At 44.5% G+C, this 25267-nt stretch overlaps 2 protein-coding genes across 2 annotated transcripts in view; one reads left to right on the plus strand and one right to left on the minus strand.

The window, feature by feature from the left end:
• Window positions 1–16695, minus strand: part of LOC118362693 (FERM domain-containing protein 5-like) — a 112577-nt gene extending 95882 nt beyond the window's left edge. The window contains exon 1 of the mRNA XM_052516887.1: window positions 15595–16695. Coding sequence (XP_052372847.1) covers window positions 15595–15696 — 102 coding nt within the window. The 5' untranslated portion in view covers window positions 15697–16695. The remainder of the gene's footprint in view (window positions 1–15594) is intronic.
• Window positions 1–25267, plus strand: part of LOC118360873 (alpha-protein kinase 3-like) — a 135018-nt gene that overhangs the window by 87851 nt on the left and 21900 nt on the right. The window lies entirely within an intron of this gene.

Raw genomic sequence — 25267 nt, forward strand, 5'->3', positions numbered from 1 at the left:
TTCAGCTATTTCCAGCAGAGCTCTGTTAAATCCCCACACAGAGAGCTGAACAGTTGAAGAGCAGCGTTTTAGCATCTATTTAGCACTTTCTCTTACTATCTCTATCTCCCTTTTCCCCCTTTCAACAGCGAGCCTCTCTCTCTCTCTCTCTCTCTCTCTCTCTCTCTCTCTCTCTCTCTCTCTCTCTCTCTCTCTCTCTCTCTCTCTCTCTCTCTCTCTCTCTCTCTCTCTCTCTCTCTCTCTCTCTCTCTCTCTCTCTCTCTCTCTCTTCTCTCTCTCTCTCTATAGCGAGCTGAACAGAATGCAGAGCAGAGTTTTAGCTTCTTTTCAGGAAACTCCCAGGTGGTTATTGTGCCTTTGCTTCCCTATGGCACTCTCTCATCACTTCAGTCTAGATTGAGCTAGCAGGAGGCGCTCCAGCTGACAAGGTAGAAACACAATATAAAAGAAGGATGTGAAAATACAGCATGATGACGCTGCAGACCAGATGAGATGTTTTTCCTGAAGTCTACCACTCATTATTTGATATAACAACAACAGTGTGGAAACTAAAATGATTGACAGTAGCTTGTAACAATGCTTTAAAGGGATACTTCAGGGAAATGCCCTTTATCTACTTCCCCGGAGTCAGATGAACTTGTACATTCTATTTGTATGTCTCTGCGTCCAGTATGAAGGAAGTTAGAGGTAGATTCGCAAGTCAAAGCTTACTAGGGTTAGCACAATGACTGGACGTCTATGGGAACAGCTAGCATGCCATAGATGTCTGGTAATTGTGCTAACGCTAGTTAGCAATTGCGCTAACGCTACAGTACTTAGCAACATACTTCAAACTGCACGTAGGGATACAAATGATATCCACGAGTTCATCTGACTCTGGGGGAGTAGATAAAGGACTTCATTGCCAAAATCCGAAGTATCGCTTTAAGCCTATACTTTCTTTAGAGACCTTAGTCGGCACCGCTGGTGTACCTTGAAGATGGGGGAGACTTTGGAGATACATCCTCTAGGCCAGATCTTAAAAAGACATGAAGCCAGTCCATTGTAAAGAATAGCCTCTATCTCTGTGATATTATATACACATAGCATTTACAACATTCACTTATTCCTTGAGGGGAATATGACAGTAGTAGGCTTTGTAACAAAAGTCAAACTAGTAGTAACAAAACATCAACATTCTGGGAGGACATTTTTTTATATATATATATATATATATATATATATATATACAGTTGAAGTCGGAAGTTTACATACACCTAGGTTGGAGTCATTAAAACTAGTTTTTCAGCCACTCCACAAATTTCTTGTTAACAAACTATAGTTTTGGCAAATCGGTTAGGACATCTACTTTGTGCATGACACAAGTAATTTTTCCAACAATTGTTTACAGACAGATTATTTCACCTATAATTCACTGTATCACAATTCCAGTAGGTCATGCCTTTAAATAGCTTGGAAAATTCCCGAAAACGATGTCATAGCTTTCGAAAATTCTTATAAGCTAAATGATCATTTGAGTCAATTGGAGGTGTACCTGTGGATGCATTTCAAGGCCTACCTTCAAACTCAGTGCCTCTTTGCTTGACATCATGGGAAAATAAAAAAGAATCAGCCAAGACCTCAGAAAATAAATTGTAGACCTCCACAAGTCTGGTTCAACCTTGGGAGCAATTTCCAAATGCCTGAAGGTACCACGTTCATCTGTACAAACAATAGTATGCAAGTATAAACACCATGGGACCACGCAGCCATCATACCACTCAGGAAGGAGACGCCATCTGTCTCCTAGAGATGAACGTACTTTGGTGTGAAAAGTGCAAATCAATCCCAGAACAACAGCAAAGGACCTTGTGAAGATGCTGGAGGAAACAGGTACAAAAGTATCCACAGTAAAAATGAGTCCTATATCGACATAAACTGAAAGGCCTCTCAGCAAGGAAGAAGCTACTGCTCCAAAACCACCATAAAAAAGTCAGACTACGGTTTGCAACTGCACATGGGGACAAAGATCATACTTTTTGGAGAAATGTCTCTGGTCTGTCTCTGGTCTGATGAAACAAAAATAGAACTGTTTGGCCATAATGACCATCGTTATGTTTGGAGGAAAAAGGGGGAGGCTTGCAAGCCTGAAGAACATCATCCCAATCGTGAAGCACGGGGTGTCAGCATCATGTTGTGGGGGTGCTTTGCTGCAAGAGGGACTGGTGCACTTCACAAAATAGATGGCATCATGAGGTAGGAAAATTATGTGGATGGAAAATTATGGATATATTGAAGCAACATCTCAAGACATCAGTCAGGAAGTTAAAGCTTGGTCGCAAATGGGTCTTCCAAATGAACAATGACCCCAAGCGTACATCCAAAGTTGTGGCAAAATGGCTTAAGGACAACAAAGCCAAGGTATTGGAGTGGCCATCACAAAGCCCTGACCTCAATCCTATAATAAATGTGTGGGCAGAAGTGAAAAAGTGTGTGCGTGCAAGGAGGCCTACAAAGCTCTGTCAGGAGGATTGGGCCAAAATTCACCTAACTTATTGTGGGAAGCTTGTGGAAGGCTACCCGAAACCTTTGACCCAAGTTAAACAATTTATAGGCAATGCTACCAAATACTACTTCAACTGTATATATTGCTGAGGATATTTGTCAGGCAGGGAGGCTATGCTATTGGCTGCTGAGCAGATGTTGGCTCTAGCAGAGTGTCTGAATCGCAGCACAGCCCTAGTCCCCATTACAATGCAGCTAGGCAGTCAGCCAGGCAGCCAGCCAGGCAGGCACAAGATCCCCAAGAGACAAGAGAGGACAACAACAATATCAACACAAATACACACACAGATACGCGCTTATGCACACAACATTAATTGGTGAGGAAAAGGAGAATGTGGTTCCCTTATTTCCCATAACATTAACATAACTATATCACACGTCCGTGCTTATAGTAACACTATCTCCCATCATCAATAGCAGAGGCACTGTAACACATGTAATTAGCGTGATTGTGTGGAAACACCCTCAGTACATTGGCCTATATCCTACATACTCAACTGGCGGATCGCGGACCGGATCCGGACCCAAAACGGGGTCAATATGGACCATAGGCCCCCCCCCCCCAAAAAATAGAATAATTAGACTTATTTTTTACTCGTTGGGCTTCGAACCCCTGGTACCATAAACACACAAGACATGGATGAATGCATAGATTTGCAGGAAATTAGCTTTAAAACTGCAAATTGTCTATCCGCCAACAAGAGTGGTGTGAACCGTTTGAGGTCGCAAGGGTTGTGAGGTGGAGGTTTGTTACTACGCTGATAAATTACATTTTCCATCTGGACCTTTGCCACCTAGGAAATGTGTGTGACCGGGCCTTCTCAAATAGTACTTGAGTACGCCTGGCCTCTATCACGCCGCACTATCCCCCATGCCTTAGTCTACATACAGCCTGTGTGTTTTTCACCTCCTCCACCAGTGGCTTAGGCCCTAAGCCCTGATAGGCTGTGGAGAGGACAGTCAGAGGAGAGACCCGTGGGATGTTGGGTTGTTGGGTATCCTCCAGAGTCCTGGGCTGCATCCCAAATACCTCTCTATTCCCTATGTTTTGACCTGGGCCCGTAGGGAATAGAGTGCTATTTGGGATTCACACCAGACTAACCTGGCCAGCCTTTCACACTGACTGCAGGACACAGACATGCATCCTATACAGCGATGCCAAGAGGAAGGGGCCAGTGCCAGTCAACATTGGCATAATCAGTACAGCTAACATGTACAGGCCGTCTTGGTGTAAAATTTCATCTTTCCCTCTCTCTCATTCTCCCCCCCTCTCTCTCTATTATAGCCCCCTCTCCATCCCTCAATCTGTATCTTTCCTCTCTCTCTCTATTATAGCCTCCTCTCCATCCCTCAATCTGTATCTTTCCTCTCTCTCTCTATTATAGCCTCCTCTCCATCCCTCAATCTGTATCTTTCCTCTCTCTCTATTATAGCCCCCTCTCCATCCCTCAATCTGTATCTTTCCTCTCTCTCTCTATTATAGCCCCCTCTCCATCCCTCAATCTGTATCTTTCCTCTCTCTCTATTATAGCCCCCTCTCCATCCCTCAATCTGTATCTTTCCTCTCTCTCTCCCTCCTTATGCTGTGTTCAACTTCCTATAGCACCAAGACCACTGAGAGGATGAGATGATAGTGATGTCAGTAATGTGCAGAGCTAATGTGCAGAGCGTGCACCTCTACAGGGCAGCACAGAAATCATACTGATCCTCTCTCTTTTCTTTACAGGACGAAACACATCATTCCTTTGTAGCTCAGTTGGTGCAGCATGACACTTGTAACGCCAGGGTAGTGGGCTTGATTCCCAGGACCACCCATATTTAAAATGTATGCACGCATGACTAAGTCACTTTGGATAAAAGTGTTTTATAAATGGCATCTATTATTATATATTTATTATCATTCAGAGTGACTGAATACACGCAAACACCCTTGGACACACACACAAACATCCAGAGAAACACACAGATACACAAATAACCACACACACACACATCCAGAGAAACACACAGATACACAAATAACCACACACACACACAAACATCCAGAGAAACACACAGATACACAAATAACCACACACACACAAACATCCAGAGAAACACAAAGATACACAAATAACCACACACACACAAACATCCAGAGAAACACACAGATACACAAATAACCACACACACACAAACATCCAGAGAAACACAAAGATACACAAATAACCACACACACACACAAACATCCAGAGAAACACAAAGATACACAAATAACCACACACACACACACATATACAGGTACGGTGCTGCACACACACAAGTACGCACAAATACGCACCATAACAAGTACGAGCACCTCAGTAACAACATCATTAATATGCAGATTGAATATCAAAAGGAAGAGAAGACTTAATGGGATTCCATGAATTGCAGCAAACTGCAACAAAACAATGATCAAGTTCACTGCTTTTGACACAATCATCTGTCTGAACAGAATCCCCCTCGCTCCCTCCCATTTCAAAGATGATGTCCTCTACAGCAGGAGAACTGCAGCACTCTTAAATAAGCGTTGTCACTCCTTTCAAGTTCTTTATGAAAGAAGAAGGATAGCATACTCTATGTCTGAGCCAGAGTAGTGAGTGGAGCGGAGCTGGCGCGAGGAGCGGAGCTGGAGCAGAGCTGGAGCGGAGCTGGAGCAAGGAGCGGAGCTGGAGCGGAGTTGGAGCGGAGCTGGCGCGGAGCTGGAGCAGAGCTGGAGCGGAGCTGGAGTGGAGCTGGAGCAGAGCTGGAGCGGAGCTGGAGCAAGGAGCGGAGCTGGAGCGGAGTTGGAGCGGAGCTGGCACGGAGCTGGAGCAGAGCTGGAGCGGAGCTGGAGTGGAGCTGGAGCAGAGCTGGAGCGGAGCTGGAGCAAGGAGCGGAGCTGGAGCGGAGTTGGAGCGGAGCTGGCGCGGAGCTGGAGCGGAGCTGGAGCGGAGCTGGAGTGGAGCTGGAGCAGAGCTGGCGCGGAGCTGGAGTGGAGCTGGAGCGGAGCTGGAGCAGAGCTGGAGCGGAGCTGGAGTGGAGCTGGAGCAGAGCTGGAGCGGAGCTGGAGCGAGGAGTGGAGCTGGAGCAGAGCGTGCCCAATTTGACTGAAGCGTGGAGCGAGATTCCCAAATGCTCAAATTTCTTCTCCAGTAGCGCTCACTTCGACCTCAGGGCATGCCCGGCCCAGCATGCATTTGTAGTGTACTTGTGTGCTGCTATAGCCTCTTGATTTAGCTACTGTCATGGAGTTCGCTAAATATTTTCATAAAGAAACTGAATCAAGGTAACTTACAAAGATGAGGACCAAGAGCAAGAGAGTGTCCATAGTAGTGTCCATAACTAAAGAATCATTGTGGAATCTGAAAAGCATGATGGTGTACTTTACTTACTACATTGCACATGCTAAAAAAGGCAACGAGGTGGATAGATAACTACGTGTGTCATTGTGGCAAAGTATTTATAAACAAAAAATCTGATCTCTTAAACGTTTCATTCATTTTTGTTCTATTATCTATAGAATAGACCATAATTGAATTTGGCCCAATAGACCTGGCATATTCCCACGTTCAAGGAGCTTTCCGTTTAGATTGGGTTATTTTGCCTAAAAACGTTTAGGCCTACCTATAGAATCATTTTTAAATACAACTCTGCATCTCTGCCCAGCCTGGCATCAGTGGCCAAAAGGGTGTTTAGCATCTCCAGTAGCTCTGCAAGTGTGGAGAGGATATTCTGCGATGCTGGCCTGCTCTCCAGGCACCATCGTGTGAGCCTGAAGGCACAGACTGGCCAAACTCGTGTTTCTGAAAAATGAATTCTAAAAATGAATTCAAAATGCACTAATAAGTCATATTTCATTTCATTTGTATATAATTCTAAGTAAGTCATAGCCTATATGCACAATTTATAGACTACACAGATTTAATACCACAAAATGTTGTTTAAATGCTGAGCACTCGCAAATGTTTCACAATGTATTTCTTTGTAGGCTATAGCCTTAAAATAATTGAAATAATATAGCCTAAATAATAAATGTTCATTCCTTCTCTGGCTCCCTGTCTGGCTCCTGACCTATTTAGAGTGTTTATATGCTATTTAATATGACATGTAGCCTATTTGAAATTATGAGCACTTCTTACATTCACCTTTCATACATTTAATTTAAATCCGTATGGTTTGGTTTCAATACTTCAAAACCAATTGGTAGGTCCAGATAGTTACAAAAATAGATTGGTGTTGGTTAAATTATGATTTTAATGAATGGAGCGATTTTGGAGCGGCAGTTTTTTTCCTATGAGTGCAGAGCGTTTTTTATCGGAGCTGTGGGAAAGGATGATGAGCCCTGGATGCTCCATGAGCAATGAGGGGGATTACCAACCGCTCAACTCCGCTCACAGGCTCTGGTCTGCGCCTCAAATGGCACCCTATTCCCTTTATAGTGCACTACCATAGGGTTCTGGTCAAAAGTTATACACTATATAGGGAATATGGTGCCTCTATCATATTCAGAAAACTTGTTTAGGTTCCCCAATGCATAGACAAGCAGCTAGCCTGCACAACGAAAGCATCTTCTCCTCCAGCTATAAACCCATCTTGAGAGGCTGTACTGATGTATTCTCTAGAGGTGCACTGCTACACACGGTGGATTAACACTTGTGGAATTCTGTCTGGTTTGATCTGTCTCTTCAATGCCTTGATCACATAGTGTAGGTTTATAGTCGGTGGTTTCTCTTCCTTCATACAAAAAACTATGACTCAGGCAGTCATCTCTTTGGATTATGGGAAATTCTGACAAAATAACTGACTTAGAAACAGCAGGAAATGCTAACTTGTGGTGTATTCGAGGTTAAAAATGGAATCTAAAGTTTGGAATTTCCACTTAAAATGTCAGACTTAACGAAAAATGTATCAACCCCTGCAAAAAATCTCAATTCATTCTAATCCACATAATAATTCACATTTCCTGTTGCTGCATGATTATTTTCCGGCTGTAGCAAACTGGCTCAAATGAAGATCCTACATCTGTCTAGGTAGATGATCTGTCCAGACAAATCAATGAAGAGCTGCCTAGCTATTGCTCATTGCCAAATGAAGACGAGAAGGGACAGATGAAAGTGATAGATGTCTGAAGGAGGGAGAGAGACATCTAGAAGAAATTCATAACAACATTCGGCCACATTAATTTCTCAGTTTCCCAGTTTCGCAGACAGACATGCATTGGTTCTGTAATCCAGGAGACGAAACAGACTTCATAATCTCCTGCTTGATTCCCAGTATGACAAAGGCTGAGAATTACTTTTCAGCAATAACATTTAAAACGGGTTAATGTAATGTGCAGGGAGCAGGATACACACGAGGCGGTGCATAAAAGCTGGGATATTGGATCATTAAACTGTTTTGATTACACTGATAGACCTCCGCTCAACTCAGCATACACTCCTCAGCCAGATTCATTACTACTGCTCAGTTCAGTTTGCTTTGGTTCACGTGTGAACTTTTTGGCTTGGCACAACTCGACCACCTGTGTGTGGTGTGTATGTGTGTGTGGTGTGTATGTGTGTGTGGTGTGCGTTAGAGGTTGACCGATTACTCAGAATGGCCGATTAATTAGGGCCGATTTCAAGTTTTCATAACAATCGAAAATCTGTATTTTTGGACACCGATTTGGCCAATTTTCTTATCTTCTATTTTTTACACCTTTATTTAATCTTTATTTAACTAGGCAAGTCAGTTAAGAACACATTCTTATTTTCATTGACGGCCTAGGAACGGTGGGTTAACTGCCTCGTTCAGGGGCAGAACGACAGATTTTCACCTTGTCAGCTCGGGGGATTCAATCTTGCAACCTTACAGTTTACTAGTCCAACGCTCTAACCACCTGCCTCTCATTGCACTCCACGAGGAGGCTGCCTGTTACGCGAATGCAGTAAGCCAATATAAGTTGCTAGCTAGCATTAAACTTATCTTATAAAAAACAATCAATCAATCTGCACCTGAACAGGCAGTTAACCCACCATTCCTAGGCCGTCATTGAAAATAAGAATTTGTTCTTAACTGACTTGCCTAGTTAAATAAAGGTAAAATAAATAAAAAATCAATCATAATCATTAGTTAACTACACATGGTTGATGATATTACTAGTTTATCTAGCATGTCCTGCGTTGCATATAATCGATACGGTGCGTATTGTTGCTCCAATGTGTACCTAACCATAAACATCAATGCCTTTCTTAAAATCAATACACATAAGTATATATTTTTAAACCTGCATATTTAGCTAAAATAAATCCAGGTTAGCAGGCAATATTAACCAGGTGAAATTGTGTCACTTCTCTTGCGCTCATTGCACGCAGAGTCAGGGTATATGCAACAGTTTGGGCCCCATGATTTGCCAGAATTTTACGTAATTATGACATAACATTGAAGGTTGTACAATGTAACAGCAATATTTAGACTTAGAGATGCCACCCGTTAGATAAAATACGGAACGGTTCCGTATTTCACTGAAAGAATAAACGTTTTGTTTTTTTGAAATTATAGTTTCCAGATTTGACCATATTAATGACCTAAGGCTCGTATTTCTGTGTGTTATCGTATTATAATTAAGTCTATGATTTGATAGAGCAGTCTGACTGAGCGGTGGAAGACAGCAGCAGGCTCGTAAGCATTCATTCAAACAGCACTTTACTGCGTTTGCCAGCAGCTCTTCACAATGCGTAAAAGCACTTTACTTACCCAGTTGCGGCCCACTTTTTGGAGGCAGGCCACTCGATTTCGTCTCTGAGTTATATTGGCATCGAACATGTCACCCTCCCTAGGAGAGGGGGTGACCTTGATAATTTATTGTTAAAACGAGAGGCTGCCTGGATCTTTAACTCAACGTAGACTTTGATCTGAAGCCATTCTTGTGATTATTGTGACTTTGCCAGTGTAATTGTTTATAAGCTTTTGTGGTCAAATGAATTTATGATCGTATGCTATCCATTTGTTGTTTGTATGCTGTTCTTTGTATGCCATTTTAATATTTGATAATTAACCAATGATATTAGGCCACTCTTGGCCATGATTACACTGTGTCTTTTGACACTACATAAACGAGTCATCCCACAGTGTTTGTGATTATACCCTGATGAAGACAGCTTGGCTGTCGAAACGTTGGTCATTTAATTTTTGCATCTGAGCTCCTAGAGTCTGCGGCTAATTAAGTTGGTAACCAGTATATCATAGCAATAAGGCACCTCGGGGGTTTGTGATATATGGCCAATATACCACGGCTAAGGGCTGTGTCCTAGAACTCCACATTGCGTTGTGCATAAGAACAGTCCTTAGCCGTGGTATATTGGACATATACCACACCCCCTCATGCCTTATTGCTTAATTATCCTATGCCAAGATATTACATTTTACGTATCTTGTTTACATTATTCTTTATCTAATCTTTCTTGAGGGACGTTATTAATTTTAAGTAATTCATGATAAATCCATCTGTATCTCTTAATTTCTCTGGACAGATTGGGGCATCCTAATACTGCTCCATATAGGATGAATATGTACACTGAGAGAATATACTCTATACTGAGAGTGAGTCCAGCGGGAATCTTCATTGCTCCTGTGCTGACTGTGGATCCTACAGGCACTGCTGCAGAGTCCTGAGCTATCCCAGTGACATCATCATGCTGCAGAGTCCTGAGCTATCCCAGTGACATCATCATGCTGCAGAGTCCTGAGCTATCCCAGTGACATCATCATGCTGCAGAGTCCTGAGCTATCCCAGTGACATCATCATGCTGCAGAGTCCTGAGCTATCCCAGTGACATCATCATGCTGCAGAGTCCTGAGCTATCATCCATGCTGACATCATCATGCTGCAGAGTCCTGACTTACAGTCATGTGTGCATAGCATATGGGTGGTATCCCAGTGACATGCTCACCAACTGATGCTGCAGAGTCCTGAGCTATCCCAGTGACATCATCATGCTGCAGAGTCCTGAGCTATCCCAGTGACATCATCACTGGGTGAGGAGAGAGGGAGCATGCAGCAGTTGCAAAGTGAGCTAAAATATTATACTTTTGCTTCCTGCCTGCACCACAATGAAATGAAAAATCACTACTAGCAGCAACATGTCTGTTGCTATCGTGGTGTGTGCATCTGTGTTTGCGTGTGTGCGTCTGTGTGTGTTTGTGTATAAACAGCCCCAAAAACATGTGTGCTGTGATGCCTGCTATCATAGCAGTCTGAGGTAGAGGTGAAACGCTCCATGAAATATTCACTCCTGGCACACATTTGTATTATTTATTGTCGTGGGTCGGCACAGCAACAGTAGAGCCGCTTGAACCCTAAACAGACAGTCAGAGACAGCTCCGTCATCACTGCCTGACTGCTGACGGAAGCAGCCTGTCAGTCCGCTCTGCAGGCAGACACGCTGTGGCTCGAATGTCTGTCTGACAGCGACTAGGTTCATATTCACTAAGCTACAGAGAAAGGTGTTTATCTATCAAGGTTTGTAAGCAACAGAACTGTGCTTATGTTCCAGTAAGGCTGAGCATTCTACTTTAGAACCAGTAATGTGTGTTCTGGTATGTTCCTGATATTTAATAGGACATGGCATGGTATTAATGTGTATTGTCTGGTAATGAATTCAAAACAACTAGTAACTAATTAACGACTCAAATAAACAAACTATTCATAGGCTATTAGTGTGTAACTGCAATTCTACCATGGACGTAAATACCATATCAAAATATTTCTGTGCTTCTTATCCGACCCTCTACAGGTCACCTGGGACTGGTATGGTTAAAGGTCCACTTCTGGTGCTGCTGGCTAAATATGGAGGTGTAAGGTTTCATGCAACGCCTGCCTGAAGTTGGCACTCAACCAGAGTTGTTTTGTTCTTCCAAACTGCTATGGAGTGTACCGTATCTTAACAACTGTACAGCACTGCCTCCAGGAATGGGTTAGGGCACAGCAGCTCACATGCATGCAGCTTAACCAAGTATTAGAGCGATGCATGTTGGGTTTATCAGTTGTCATGGTGAGTAGTTAGTAAAAGTAAAGGAGAAAACTCACCAGACCAATTGTCGGTCTGCACAATACAGGGCTGCTCCTCCACCGTTCGCTTGCTGTCAGAGCGGTGGGATATAGGGACCTCCCACCGTTGGCGACTGACCATAATGACCATCATTTTCACCCGTTTCTACATGTAGAATCACTTTGTACTTGGTTTGCAAATTACATCCACCACTCTGTTCAGAGGTGGTAAGTAGTCTCGCCGGCAGACGCTCAACAATCCTACCGGTCTGTCCACGTCGTAGTAGTAAAAAACAGCACCATTTCAAGCTGTCAGTGACTAGGATGCAAATGTTTAAATTCTGAAATCTGGCATCAGAGATTTTTTTTTAATTGCTGAAAGAGCAGCAATCAAAGGGACAAGCTGAAGCAGTCAGTGTCTGCATCCTAAACGGCACCATATTCCCTATGAAGTGCACTGCTTTTGACCATAGCCCCATAGAGCCCTGATCAAAAGTAGGGCACTAAATAGGAAATATGGTGACATTTGGGATGTATCCAGTGACATCATTAGAATCATGGTTATTACTGTCATGACCGCAAATCATCCTAATCTGAGAGAGCACCAAAGCCTGGGAGGATTTATCTCACTATTCCTCTACATTATGGATTAACCATGTTGTTGCAGGGTGCCTTCGAATCAAAGTGAGATGCGTTGTGTAGATTCAGCTCTGTGGCGTCAGGACTGGTTCAAATAGTATTTGTGAGCGTTTGCTTGAGTCTGTTTGCCTTTACTGTATGATTCCATTAGTTCTACTGCACCAGGCCTATTCAACTAAGCACAGCTGAAGTATTTGAAAGACAACAAATACTATTTGAACTCAGGCCTGGTGGCGTAGAGTAGACCTGTAGCTAGAGGGACTGATAAGCAGAGCTGTGGCTGTCTAAATCACATCTTCCTGCTATTCTAGATTCTATTAAGCCTGAGCCAGCAGTTAGAAATACATATAAATAGTGGAACAGCAATCCCAGTCTCAGGATTATCATGGGGTGAAATGATCCCACTTGGAACCCTCTCTCTCTCCTGTAATGTTCACTCTAGGTGGAATTTCAGTTTCAGGATTATAATGGGGTGAAATGATCTCACTTGGAACCCTCTCTCTCTCCTGTAATGTTCACTCTAGGTGGAATCTCAGTTTCAGGATTTATTTGGTATTGCATCTAGGAGAGATTATTTTGACTGGGAATGATTGGGGATTAACCCACATGCAGTTTTAAGAAGTCCTTTTGGTAATAACATGTTCATGTACAGTAACAAATGCACTTCTGACACTCCAACTTTAACCAAAGTACAATTTATAAAGGCTTTATATAGCATACTTCATAAGCACAACATAAATGCTTCACAAATAATCTATAAGTGAATGTCATACTCTATAAATGGTGGATAAACATACATAGTGCGTTGTGCCACATTTGGCAATTGACCTTACAGTGGGAATGGGAATGTCAGTGTCAACCTTTATAAAGCATGATATACGCTTATAGATTATTTGTGAAGCATTTTTGCAGTGCTTACAAAGCCTTTATGTATGCTATTAAAAACCTTAAAGTCCTACTTCATTTAAAGTACTAAATGTGCTGATATGATCAAAGACGAGTATTGTATAATAAAGAAGAAAATGCTTTGATAATTGTAGATAATCTCTGTTAAATTTCAACGGTCTGCTTGTATTTTGACAATAGGGACATACTTATGATCAAACTGTATGGTATAGGCATGAGAAGAAAGAAAAGCGAACTTGACATCTACAATAGGCTTTTCTATCTGAATGTCGGCTCCAAAAACAACAACAAAGCTGCCCTTTCCTGCAGTCTATGACCAAAAGCACCCTCTTTGGCCTCATGGGTGAAATGTTATTCATATTTTTCCTAATTTAATCATTATTAAAGATTATTTTTAAAAACCTGACCCGAAATCTGGTGTTTCTAACTCAAACTGTTTTGTTATATTTTCATATTTTGTAATGTATATAAATAAAGTGTAATATTGGGTAGCAAACTCAAAATGTCATACATTTCAACTCTATATCTGACATGGTACAGGTGTCTTGTTTTTTTAAGCCCATAACCATGTGTGTGAAGTGTATACTTTTGTTTCAAAGTAGATGTGTTTAAGACACTTCTGTAGCTCAGTTGGTAGAGCATGGCGCTTGTAACGCCAGGGTAGTGGGTTCGATTCCCGGGACCACCCATACGTAGAATGTATGCACACATGACTGTAAGTCGCTTTGGATAAAAGCGTCTGCTAAATAGCATATATTATTATTATATTATACTTACCTAGAATCACTCTGTGTGAGCCTGATTTAGCCCACTGCAGTAAAAGTTGAACAAACCCCAACATTACCAGGCAACACGCCAGGCAGTAAACAACATAACTTAACAACGCCCACTTAGATGAAAGCAGCAGAAGTCTATTTCAATCATGCATTTACAAGACAAAATCACAACTCCATCCAAGTCCTGCATTAGACTTCCAGGGAACGGTGGTGATTTCATTAGTGCACCACAGAATGCAGCATCTTGACTGAGACCTGTAGACTGTGGATGTCCCAAATGGCACCCTACTTTTGACCAGACTCCTATGAACCCTGGTCCAATATAGTGCACTACATAGGGTACCATTTGAGACACAACCACCAACTCTGTGCCAGTGCCTCAGCCACCCATACTGATGAGGAGGAGAGGACTTCTCTGCTCTTCTGGATCAATAACGTTCTTTGAAAGACAGATACATATTTAATTCAAGCTCCTGTCTAAAGTCATTAATAAATGTACTTGTTTCTGTTTTAAACTTGTATGAATTCCAGGTGAATTGAAGAGGGTAGAAGTAAGGAATATCAATCTGCCATTAAGACTAGAAGAGCTTTGGGGAAGATACAGTACACCTCAAGACTTGGCTAGGAGTGATTCCAGTTTCCTTCAGGAAGTTAAAATGCTCATCTTGCCACAAAGTCAGTGCATCTCAAAATCTTGAGTTACCTCCTTTTTTAAAACGTTTATTTAATTACTGCAGTGGGTTAAATCAGGGGCACACAGAGTGTTTCTTGGTAGTCTAAAACAAATCTATTTTGAAACACACACAGGCTTACAAAAAAGAAGATACCTGTACCATTTCAGATTATTTTGAGTTTGCATCCAAATTTTACACATTGTATACATCACAGAAGGCAGAACTATAACAAAACTGTTTAACATATAAAACAGGATTTTCCGATTTTTTTAACAATGTTGATGAATGAAATTATGACAAATATGAATAACATTCCACCCATGAGGCCACGAGATGGCACTTTGGTCATTCGACTGTAATCAGTATCATAAAGGGTGTGAATATGTCCTGTTCCAAACCACCCTGTAACAATAGAGAGCAGAAGATCCAGAGATGCATTCAGAATAGAACCAGAGAGCACATTATAAGCTGAGTACGGCTGTGAGCAGTGCAGCCCTAAAGCGTTGAGGTACACAGACTAATAATGCCCAAATGCAGTATATAAAGAGCTGAAGCTCTCTTTCTCCCATACACTCTCTCACATGTTCTCTTCCAATGCACCTGTCTGTCTGTCTGTCTGTCTGTCTGTCTGTCTGTCTGTCTGTCTGTCTGTCTGTCTGTCTGTCTGTCTGTCTCTCTCTCTCTCTCTTTACCTAGGCCAAGGCCAGTCTAAGACCAAGACAAACATAGAACATATGAAAAGTGTCATAGATCAATAAATGATCCATAGATGATCAATATTGTAAGATGAACGATTCAGGACAGTTGCAGTGCATTGAAGCCATGCTTCCAAAATTCAGCCAGCAGAATGACATCAAATACCCGATGAGATACATTAGATCTTTACACATTTAATACGCAATGCAGATTAGGCTTTTCTCTATTTTCATCAAGCTGTCATGTGATGCGCACAGGTAGCAGATACTCAGGCGAAAGAGACATGACCCACAGTGGGGCAACCAACGCTTGCTAAACAGGAACTGACCTGGATCGTGCAGGTGTACTCCGAGTCATCCAGCAGCCTCACCGTACAGTTGTATTCTCGTTCCAGATTCCTGATGCTGCCACTCATGAAACGGCTCAGCATCTTCTTACTCTGTGTATGGGACCACAAAAAACTGCACACAGTATAGATGTAATGTCACATCAACAACGTCCCTCTTCTTTGGTCCAACACCTGGATAGCAGCAATGTCAATCTACAGCGGTGGTTGAGCATTGTATTTCCGGTAGCCCAGATGTGATATCTCACTGAATGCTCAACGGCTGGGCAACCAAAGAATGTATACTGTATCACTCACTCAGTGTGATAAAATGTTAGCCTACGGCTGAGGTCCAGTTAAACTGTTATCATAACTCCGCACTCTTCATTCCTCTCTTCAGTCAAATGGTGCTGGGCGGGTCGCGGACTAGTCTCTGAATGACGTGTCTGCGCGACAGTCAAAGCCGAGGAAATTGGCTACATTTCTGTGTGTTAACCACAGGTTGGTTCTCCGCGGGAGCAATGTGACGAATAGTCATTTCGAATCTCCCACGTTTCCATCAGAATGCAGGGCCATGCCCATCAGCTGAAATAATGCCAGTCAGCCTACACCACCAAGGATACGAATAGCCAGCAAGGACTGCTCGACCTGTTTCGATGAGCTGCTCAGTTCAAGAGCTGTTTACATTGTATTTCAAATCGCACCGTATGCAAATGACTGCATGACGCGCTCGAGGAGAGCCGCTGGAAAGGAGGTTGGCGAGCGAGATTTGTTTGTAATCTATGTATGCTTGTGTTCCCTCATGTGCTTTATGTATTGATTTGATATTAATTTTACATTAAAAAAAAAAAAGGTTGGCGAGCGAGAGGTGTTAATCGTAGACTGTTTCATAATACAGAGAATGCAATAGTCATATTTTTCTAGATTCAACCTTTGAAAAACCTAGGGAATATGCAATGTTAATTGCCAACAGTAACCACTGAGGCAAGGGAAAACAATGATAATGTAACTTATTATAGCCTAATATGCCTATAATTGATCTCATCCGGGGAGTCTATAATTTATCGCATAGACAAGGCCTACTATTAAGATTGTCTGGTTATGCAATAGGCTGTTGGCTCCCTCAGGTGGTGTGTAATTTCTAGTGCAGTCTGCTCTTGGTAGTCTTGAGCTGGTGGACCACTAGACCACGAGGAGAAGCCGCTGGAAATGGTTGACATAACAGTATGTACCTGCTTTACCTACTTTACCTGCCCTACCTGCTTTACCTGCCCTACCTGCTTTACCTGTCCTACCTGCTTTACCTGCCCTACCTGCTTTACCTGCTTTACCTGCCCTACCTGCTTTACCTGCCCTACCTGCTTTACCTGCGCTACCTGCTTTACCTGCTTGATCTGCTTTACCTGCCCTACCTGCTTTACCTGCCCTACCTGCTTTACCTGCTTTACCTGCCCTACCTGCTTTACCTGCTTTACCTGCTTTACCTGCCCTACCTGCTTTACCTGCTTTACCTGCCCTACCTGCTTTACCTGCCCTACCTGCTTTACCTGCTTTACCTGCCCTACCTGCTTTACCTGCCCTACCTGCTTTACCTGCCCTACCTGCTTTACCTGCTTTACCTGACCTACCTGCTTTACCTGCCCTACCTGCTTTACCTGCCCTACCTGCTTTACCTGCTTTATCTGCCCTACCTGCTTTACCTGCCCTACCTGCTTTACCTGCCCTACCTGCTTTACCTGCCCTACCTGCTTTACCTGCTTTACCTGCCCGGCCTGCTTTACCTGCTTTACCTGCCCTACCTGCTTTACCTGCCCTACCTGCTTTACCTGCCCTACCTGCTTTACCTGCCCTACCTGCTTTACCTGCCCTACCTGCTTTACCTACTTTACCTGCCCTACCTGCTTTACCTGCCCTACCTTGTTTGGGTGTAGGGCCTGATTTACCTGCTTGATCTGCTTTACCTGCCCTACCTGCTTTACCTGCTTTACCTGCCCTACCTGCTTTACCTGCCCTACCTGCTTTACCTGCCCTACCTGCTTTACCTGCTTGATCTGCTTTACCTGCCCTACCTGCTTTACCTGCTTTACCTGCCCTACCTGCTTTACCTGCCCTACCTGCTTTACCTGCTTGATCTGCTTTACCTGCCCTACCTGCTTTACCTGCTTTACCTGCCCTACCTGCCCTACCTGCTTTACCTGCCCTACCTGCTTTACCTGCCCTACCTGCTTTACCTGCCCTACCTGCTTTACCTGCTTTACCTGCCCTACCTGCTTTACCTGCCCTACCTGCTTTCCCTGCCCTACCTGCTTTACCTGCTTTATCTGCCCTACCTGCTTTACCTGCCCTACCTGCTTTACCTGCCCTACCTGCTTTACCTGCTTTGACATCGGCCCTACCTGCTTTACCTGCCCTACCTGCTTTACCTGCCCTACCTGCTGGAGAAGAGAGGAGGGGAGGTTGTTACCTGCTGCGGAAATGGTTTATCTGCCCTACCTGCTTTACCTGCCCTACCTGCTTTACCTGCCCTACCTGCTTTACCTGCCCTACCTGCTTTACCTGCTTTACCTGCCCGGCCTGCTTTACCTGCTTTACCTGCCCTACCTGCTTTACCTGCCCTACCTGCTTTACCTGCCCTACCTGCTTTACCTGCCCTACCTGCTTTACCTACTTTACCTGCCCTACCTGCTTTACCTGCCCTACCTGATTTACCTGCTTGATCTGCTTTACCTGCCTTACCTGCTTTACCTGCCCTACCTGCTTTACCTGCCCTACCTGCTTTACCTGCCCTACCTGCTATACCTGCTTGATCTGCTTTACCTGCCCTACCTGCTTTACCTGCCCTACCTGCTTTACCTGCTTTACCTGCCCTACCTGCTTTACCTGCCCTACCTGCTTTACCTGCCCTACCTGCTTTACCTGCTTGATCTGCTTTACCTGCCCTACCTGCTTTACCTGCTTTACCTGCCCTACCAAGTGGTACACGTCTCGAATGTTCAGAAAGTTAAGCTTACGTAGCAAGAATCTTATTGCTTTACCTGCCCTACCTGCTTTACCTGCTTGATCTGCTTTACCTGCCCTACCTGCTTTACCTGCTTTACCTGCCCTACCTGCCCTACCTGCTTTACCTGCCCTACCTGCTTTACCTGCCCTACCTGCTTTACCTGCCCTACCTGCTTTACCTGCTTTACCTGCCCTACCTGCTTTACCTGCCCTACCTGCTTTCCTGCCCTACCTGCTTTACCTGCTTTATCTGCCCTACCTGCTTTACCTGCCCTACCTGCTTTACCTGCCCTACCTGCTTTACCTGCTTTATGGCCCTACCTGCTTTACCTGCCCTACCTGCTTTACCTGCCCTACCTGCTTTACCTGCCCTACCTGCTTTACCTGCCCTACCTGCTTTACCTGCTTTACCTGCCCGGCCTGCTTTACCTGCTTTACCTGCCCTACCTGCTTTACCTGCCCTACCTGCTTTACCTGCCCTACCTGCTTTACCTGCCCTACCTGCTTTACCTGCCCTACCTGCTTTACCTGCCCTACCTGCTTTACCTACTTTACCTGCCCTACCTGCTTTACCTGCCCTACCTGATTTACCTGCTTGATCTGCGTTACCTGCCTTACCTGCTTTACCTGCCCTACCTGCTTTTTACCTGCCCTACCTGCTTTACCTGCCCTACCTGCTTTACCTGCCTTGATCTGCTTTACCTGCCCTACCTGCTTTACCTGCCCTACCTGCTTTACCTGCTTTACCTGCCCTACCTGCTTTACCTGCCCTACCTGCTTTACCTGCCCTACCTGCTTTACCTGCTTGATCTGCTTTACCTGCCCTACCTGCTTTACCTGCTTTACCTGCCCTACCTGCTTTACCTGCCCTACCTGCTTTACCTGCTTGATCTGCTTTACCTGCCCTACCTGCTTTACCTGCTTTACCTGCCCTACCTGCCCTACCTGCTTTACCTGCCCTACCTGCTTTACCTGCCCTACCTGCTTTACCTGCCCTACCTGCTTTACCTGCTTTACCTGCCCTACCTGCTTTACCTGCCCTACCTGCTTTCCCTGCCCTACCTGCTTTACCTGCTTTATCTGCCCTACCTGCTTTACCTGCCCTACCTGCTTTACCTGCCCTACCTGCTTTACCTGCTTTATCGGCCCTACCTGCTTTACCTGCCCTACCTGCTTTACCTGCTTTATCTGCCCTACCTGCTTTACCTGCCCTACCTGCTTTACCTGCCCTACCTGCTTTACCTGCCCTACCTGCTTTACCTGCTTTATCTGCCCTACCTGCTTTACCTGCCCTACCTGCTTTACCTGCCCTACCTGCTTTACCTGCCCTACCTGCTTTACCTGCTTTACCTGCCCTACCTGCTTTACCTGCCCTACCTGCTTTACCTGCCCTACCTGCTTTACCTGCCCTACCTGCTTTACCTGCCCTATCTGCTTTATCTGCCCTACCTGCTTTACCTGCCCTACCTGCTTTACCTGCCCTACCTGCTTTACCTGCTTTACCTGCTTTACCTGCCCTACCTGCCCTACCTGCTTTACCTGCCCTACCTGCTTTACCTGCCCTACCTGCTTTACCGTTATCTCAGTGTGTGCTTATAATAAATAGAGGGGTGGATGGGATCGCAGATTTTTTTTTTATCGATTGATTATTGGGATTAAGACAGAATAGGCTATCAACACATGTGGAATGCATGTAGCTGTAGGAGATTAATATATTAGGCTAAACAACAGCCCTGTGAGTATTGGGAAGCCCTCTCAATGATATAACTTATCAATTAGGCTTATCATTAATGAAAGACTCATGTTTCAACCAAGTTTTGTTTAACCCGTAAGAGTCTAAACCCTGTCTATGTTCTACTAAGCTATATGGAATTGCTTTAAGAAGGTCATATCAATGATCATTTTGCTATGTGGTTTTGAATTTTAAGACCCCTTGAAGTATAAAAAATATATATCCACATTATTTGATGAAACATTTTATTTGGCCTTACTGCTATTAGCCCACACAAAAGCTTTGAATAACAGATTCACTACATGGAACAACACATAGTCCCCCCCAAAAAAATCTAAAGGACTTTTGTTCTGAAGTGTCTGTCCTATTTCTGAGAGATATAAGAAAGATCAGGAAACATTTGTTATTTTTGTTGACATATATTTGACCCCTTATTTCTGGCACTTAACAGTCTAACGCCTCGATCACACCGACAGCGTAAAAAAGAGTACGCAGCATCATCTAGATATGTGTGCCACAACACTTCAATATTCACCTTCTGCTACCATTTCTGCCGAGCCGTCTACACATACAGTTTAATGCATATGTTGGATAAATCCAACAAATGCAGCACACAGAACGCACTGCAACTACCTCTACAACGCAATGCTGCAAGGCAAACACAGCATTCCATTGGAAATGAATGTACTTCTGCTGTACCAAAATGCAAGGACAGCTGTCGGTGTGATCAAGGAGTGAGCCCTGTCTAAACTGGAGGGGGGTTACTAAGCTATATGGAATTGTTTTAAGATGGTCATTCCATGGATCATTTTGCTATTTTATTTTTTATTTTAAGACCCCTTGAAGTATAAAAAAAATATATATAAAAAAATGTGTAGAGGGTAAGCTAATCCTAGGTCTTTTCTAATGCTAACTTCTGGGATAGGCCTATGGTGCTGTTATTCTGATACTGAATGTGTTCAACATTACATGAGTGGGCAAATACTTTTTAACAACAGGAGAAAACACATTTACCAATCACCATTCATGGACATGACAGCATGCTAGTATCACCGGTATGTGGGGCGGCAAGGTAGCCTAGTGGTTAGAGCGTTGGACTAGTAACCGGAAGGTTGCAAGTTTAAACCCCGAGCTGAACATGGTACAAATCTGTCGTTCTGCCCCTGAACAGGCAGTTAACCCACTGTTCCTAGGCCGTCATTGAAAATAAGAATTTGTTCTTAACTGACTTGCCTGGTTAAATAAAGGTCAAATAAAAATAGTTGATTGGTTCATGGCACTGCAGAATGGGTGTGGTCACAAACATAAACGTGACCCTGAGTGAGGTGGGCTGTTCAGCTGTCCTTCCACAGGGTCACGCCTTCTTCCTGTTTCTCCTTCTGTCCGTGGGAGTCAACACTGGGTGTGAATAACCAAGAGATGATGTCATAGATTCAGCAGCCCAGGACAGTCTTACAAATCCAGGCTGTCAAACATCAAAACAACCCTACCGGCTGGCTGGGGGGTAAGGAGCGAGAACAAGACTTGGCATCATGCTACCTGAGAGGGGTAAACAGCACTCCAATATAGCCTATATATAGTGCACTACATTTGACCAGAGGTCAAAAGTGGTGCATTACATAGGGAATAGAGTACTATTTAGGACATACCACAGTTCAGCCAGCCAATCACTCTGGCACAAGACGTCATGTCAACACCTAGCCGCTCCTATTAGCTTGGATCTTAACCCTCATGAGTCCAATCGAAACGGAACACCATGTTCCAATGTTCCATAGTTCCGATACCCTAAATGTGATATGTTGTATTTTAATCTTAGCCAATATGTATCCTGGTGGAAGCCATTTGAAGCTGGACACACTACTGTATATCTTACATAGCTTTGTGATCTCAATCACACACACAATGTTTATGAAAGCAGTCTGAAAAGTCAGTGGAGTTTAATGTTCTGCTTTCAAACAGTAATACACTGTTGGCCCACCTGGGTGCATGTGAAGATGTCTATAGGAGTGATAACACACAAGTTTCATAGTAGTAGCCACACGCAGTCTACTTCCTGTTCGTTTGCTAGGGGACCACAAGAGGGAAGTAGGGAAGTGTTCAGTACTGCATAAACTCAGGCACCTACTGTAAGCAGGGTATTTGTACTCTTTACAGCCAAGAGCACCTGTTTGAATTGAAATGATTAAATTGCTAAACTGTACAGAGAAGTGTATTTGTATCCAATGAGATATTGACTTGAGTGACTTTACTCAGCACTGAGGCTTATTGCAGTAGGCCTACATCTGAAGGGGCTCTGGTTGTGTTTAGCTGATGTTGAAACTGCTGAGGCCTAGAGACGACATAGGAAACCATGATGATAAATGTATTAATTTGTCCATAATTAGGGGATCAGTTATCCTGTATCCTGTATAGCTGACAGGCAGATAAGCATTATAACTTCTATCATTTATAAATATTGTAGAAATCAACATGTTGTCTCATATCAGAACCAACATGATATCTTGTATCACAGCTGTAGAGTAAATCAAGTTACCTGGTTCTACAAGACCTTGTAACAGAGTGGGAGGAAGCTGGGTGAAAAGTTCAGGGCCATGAGGCGTTAAAGGTCACTATTTACGCTTCAAGATAGCTTCGATCACGTGGAGCGAAACTGAAAGCGTGAACCACTGCTTTTAACCAGGGCAAGGTGACCGGAAACCGAATACAAACAGTGTAGCTATTCCCTCCGCAAGGCAATCAAACAAGCTAAGCTTCAGTATAGAGACAAAGTGTGTTAACCCTGGCAAGGCTGCAGGCCCAGACGGCATCCCCAGCCTCGTCCTCAGAGCATGCGCAGACCAGCTGGCTGGCGTGTTTACGGACATATTCAATCAATCCTTATCCCAGTCTGCTGTTCAGTCTGGGGGCGGCCCATCAGGAAGTCCAGTACCCAGTTGCACAGGGCGGGGTCGAGACCCAGGGTCTCGAGCTTGATGACGAGCTTGGAGGGTACTATGGTGTTGAATGCCGAGCTGTAGTCGATGAACAGCATTCTCACATAAGTATTACTCTTGTCCAGATGGGTTAGGGCAGTGTGCAGTGTGGTTGAGATTGCATCGTCTGTGGACCTATTTGGGCGGTAAGCAAATTGGAGTGGGTCTAGGGTGTCCGGTAGGGTGGAGGTGATATGGTCCTTGACTAGTCTCTCAAAGCACTTCATGATGACGGAAGTGAGTGCTACGGGGCGGTAGTCGTTTAGCTCAGTTACCTTAGCTTTCTTGGGAACAGGAACAATGGTGGCCCTCTTGAAGCATGTGGGAACAGCAGACGTCTGGGCCTGCAGCCTTGCGAGGGTTAACACGTTTAAATGTTTTACTCACCTCGGCTGCAGTGAAGGAGAGTCCGCATGTTTTCGTTGCAGGCCGTGTCAGTGGCACTGTATTGTCCTCAAAGCGGGCAAAAAAGTTATTTAGTCTGCCTGGGAGAAAGACATCCTGGTCCGTGACTGGGCTGGTTTAATAAGCCAACAGGGGCAGGCAATAGACATGTCAAGGCAGGCAGATAACCAGAGGTGGAGCAACGGTACCGGACGGCAGGCAGGCTCTGGGCAGGCAGCGGTCAATACTCCAGAGGTGGGGCAAAGGTACAGGTCAGCAGGCAGGACAGGCAAGGGTCAAAACCAGGAGGGCACGAAAAATAGACTTGTTTTTTTTTTTTTGAAAAATTCAATTCTCAATCCATATAATTTTAAACTAACAAAATACACCACCAAACAAAAACAAACCTCAGGGGAGCATCGTCCCTACCCGTCATACCTAAACAATACCTAACCCTTTCCCTATCTCCCCGTCCCTAATCTATCCCCTTACAAATCTAACTCTAACACTCCCAGCCCTAAACCCCCCTTCCACCTCTCCCGTGCCGCATGCTGCCCCCACTTCCTCTCCTCCCTCTTCATCCTCCCCCTCAAATCACCTTCCTCCCTCCTCACTATCCCTTCCACCCCCCAATCTCTCCCTGTCTTAACTAAATTCTGCCTTGCTTCCCACAGCCCCCGTTTAAAGAGACTCATGAGAAGCCAGAGCAGAAACCTGTCCCTATCCGTTCCCCTCGCTCTCCCTACGCCTCTCTCTAACCTAGCTCACGTCAAAACAAAATCACCTCTTACCAAACCTAACAACACCCGTGCCCTAGCCCATACTACTCCGGCAAAGGCACAGTCCCAAAAGGCATGACGCACAGTCTCCTCCCTGCCACAAGCAGATCTTGGACAGGTGGGGGATCGCCAAACTATGCCGGTACATGATGGAACGTACCGGCAAGCACTTGTGGAGGCTCAACCAATTCAGGTCCTTGAGCCTGTTGTCCAGGCCCCGCGCCTGCACTCCCTCCCAGACCACTTCCGAGATGCCCGCTACAGGTGCAGGACTCCCTGCCTGCCTGACCTCCTCGTACAGGTGCCTGTGGTCTAAACCTACTCGGGCAACTTCAACCTCGGGGTGCGCACGCAGCTCGGGTGAAATCCCCAATGATGGCAAGGGACCTTGTCAGGCACGAGTCCTTGCATAGTAGCAAGGAAGTGTCGTCGGCGTACTGCTTCATTTTAACACACAGCCCACCGCTCCCAGGGATCAACAAGCCCTCCACCCCTGTGTCTGCCCTAATGGCAGCCCCCAGAGGCTCCATGTACAGAACGAAGAGGAGAGCCGAGAGTGGGCATCCCTGCCTGACCCCAGACGAGAGGTCAAAAACATCACCTAAGTGACTATTTACACTAACTCGGCACCCCGCTCCGACATATAATGTACGGATCCATCCTATGAACTTCTCCCCAAATCCTAATCTACCTAACACCCTGAATAGAAAAGATCTATTCACGCGATCAAAGGCTTTCGCCTGATCTAGCGCTGCTACCATTAAAGGCAGCCCTCTTATCTTTCAGAACACTGGTATAAATATACAGGG

This window comes from Oncorhynchus keta, unplaced genomic scaffold, assembly GCF_023373465.1.
Source record: "Oncorhynchus keta strain PuntledgeMale-10-30-2019 unplaced genomic scaffold, Oket_V2 Un_scaffold_5444_pilon_pilon, whole genome shotgun sequence".
Lineage (NCBI taxonomy): Eukaryota > Metazoa > Chordata > Actinopteri > Salmoniformes > Salmonidae > Oncorhynchus > Oncorhynchus keta.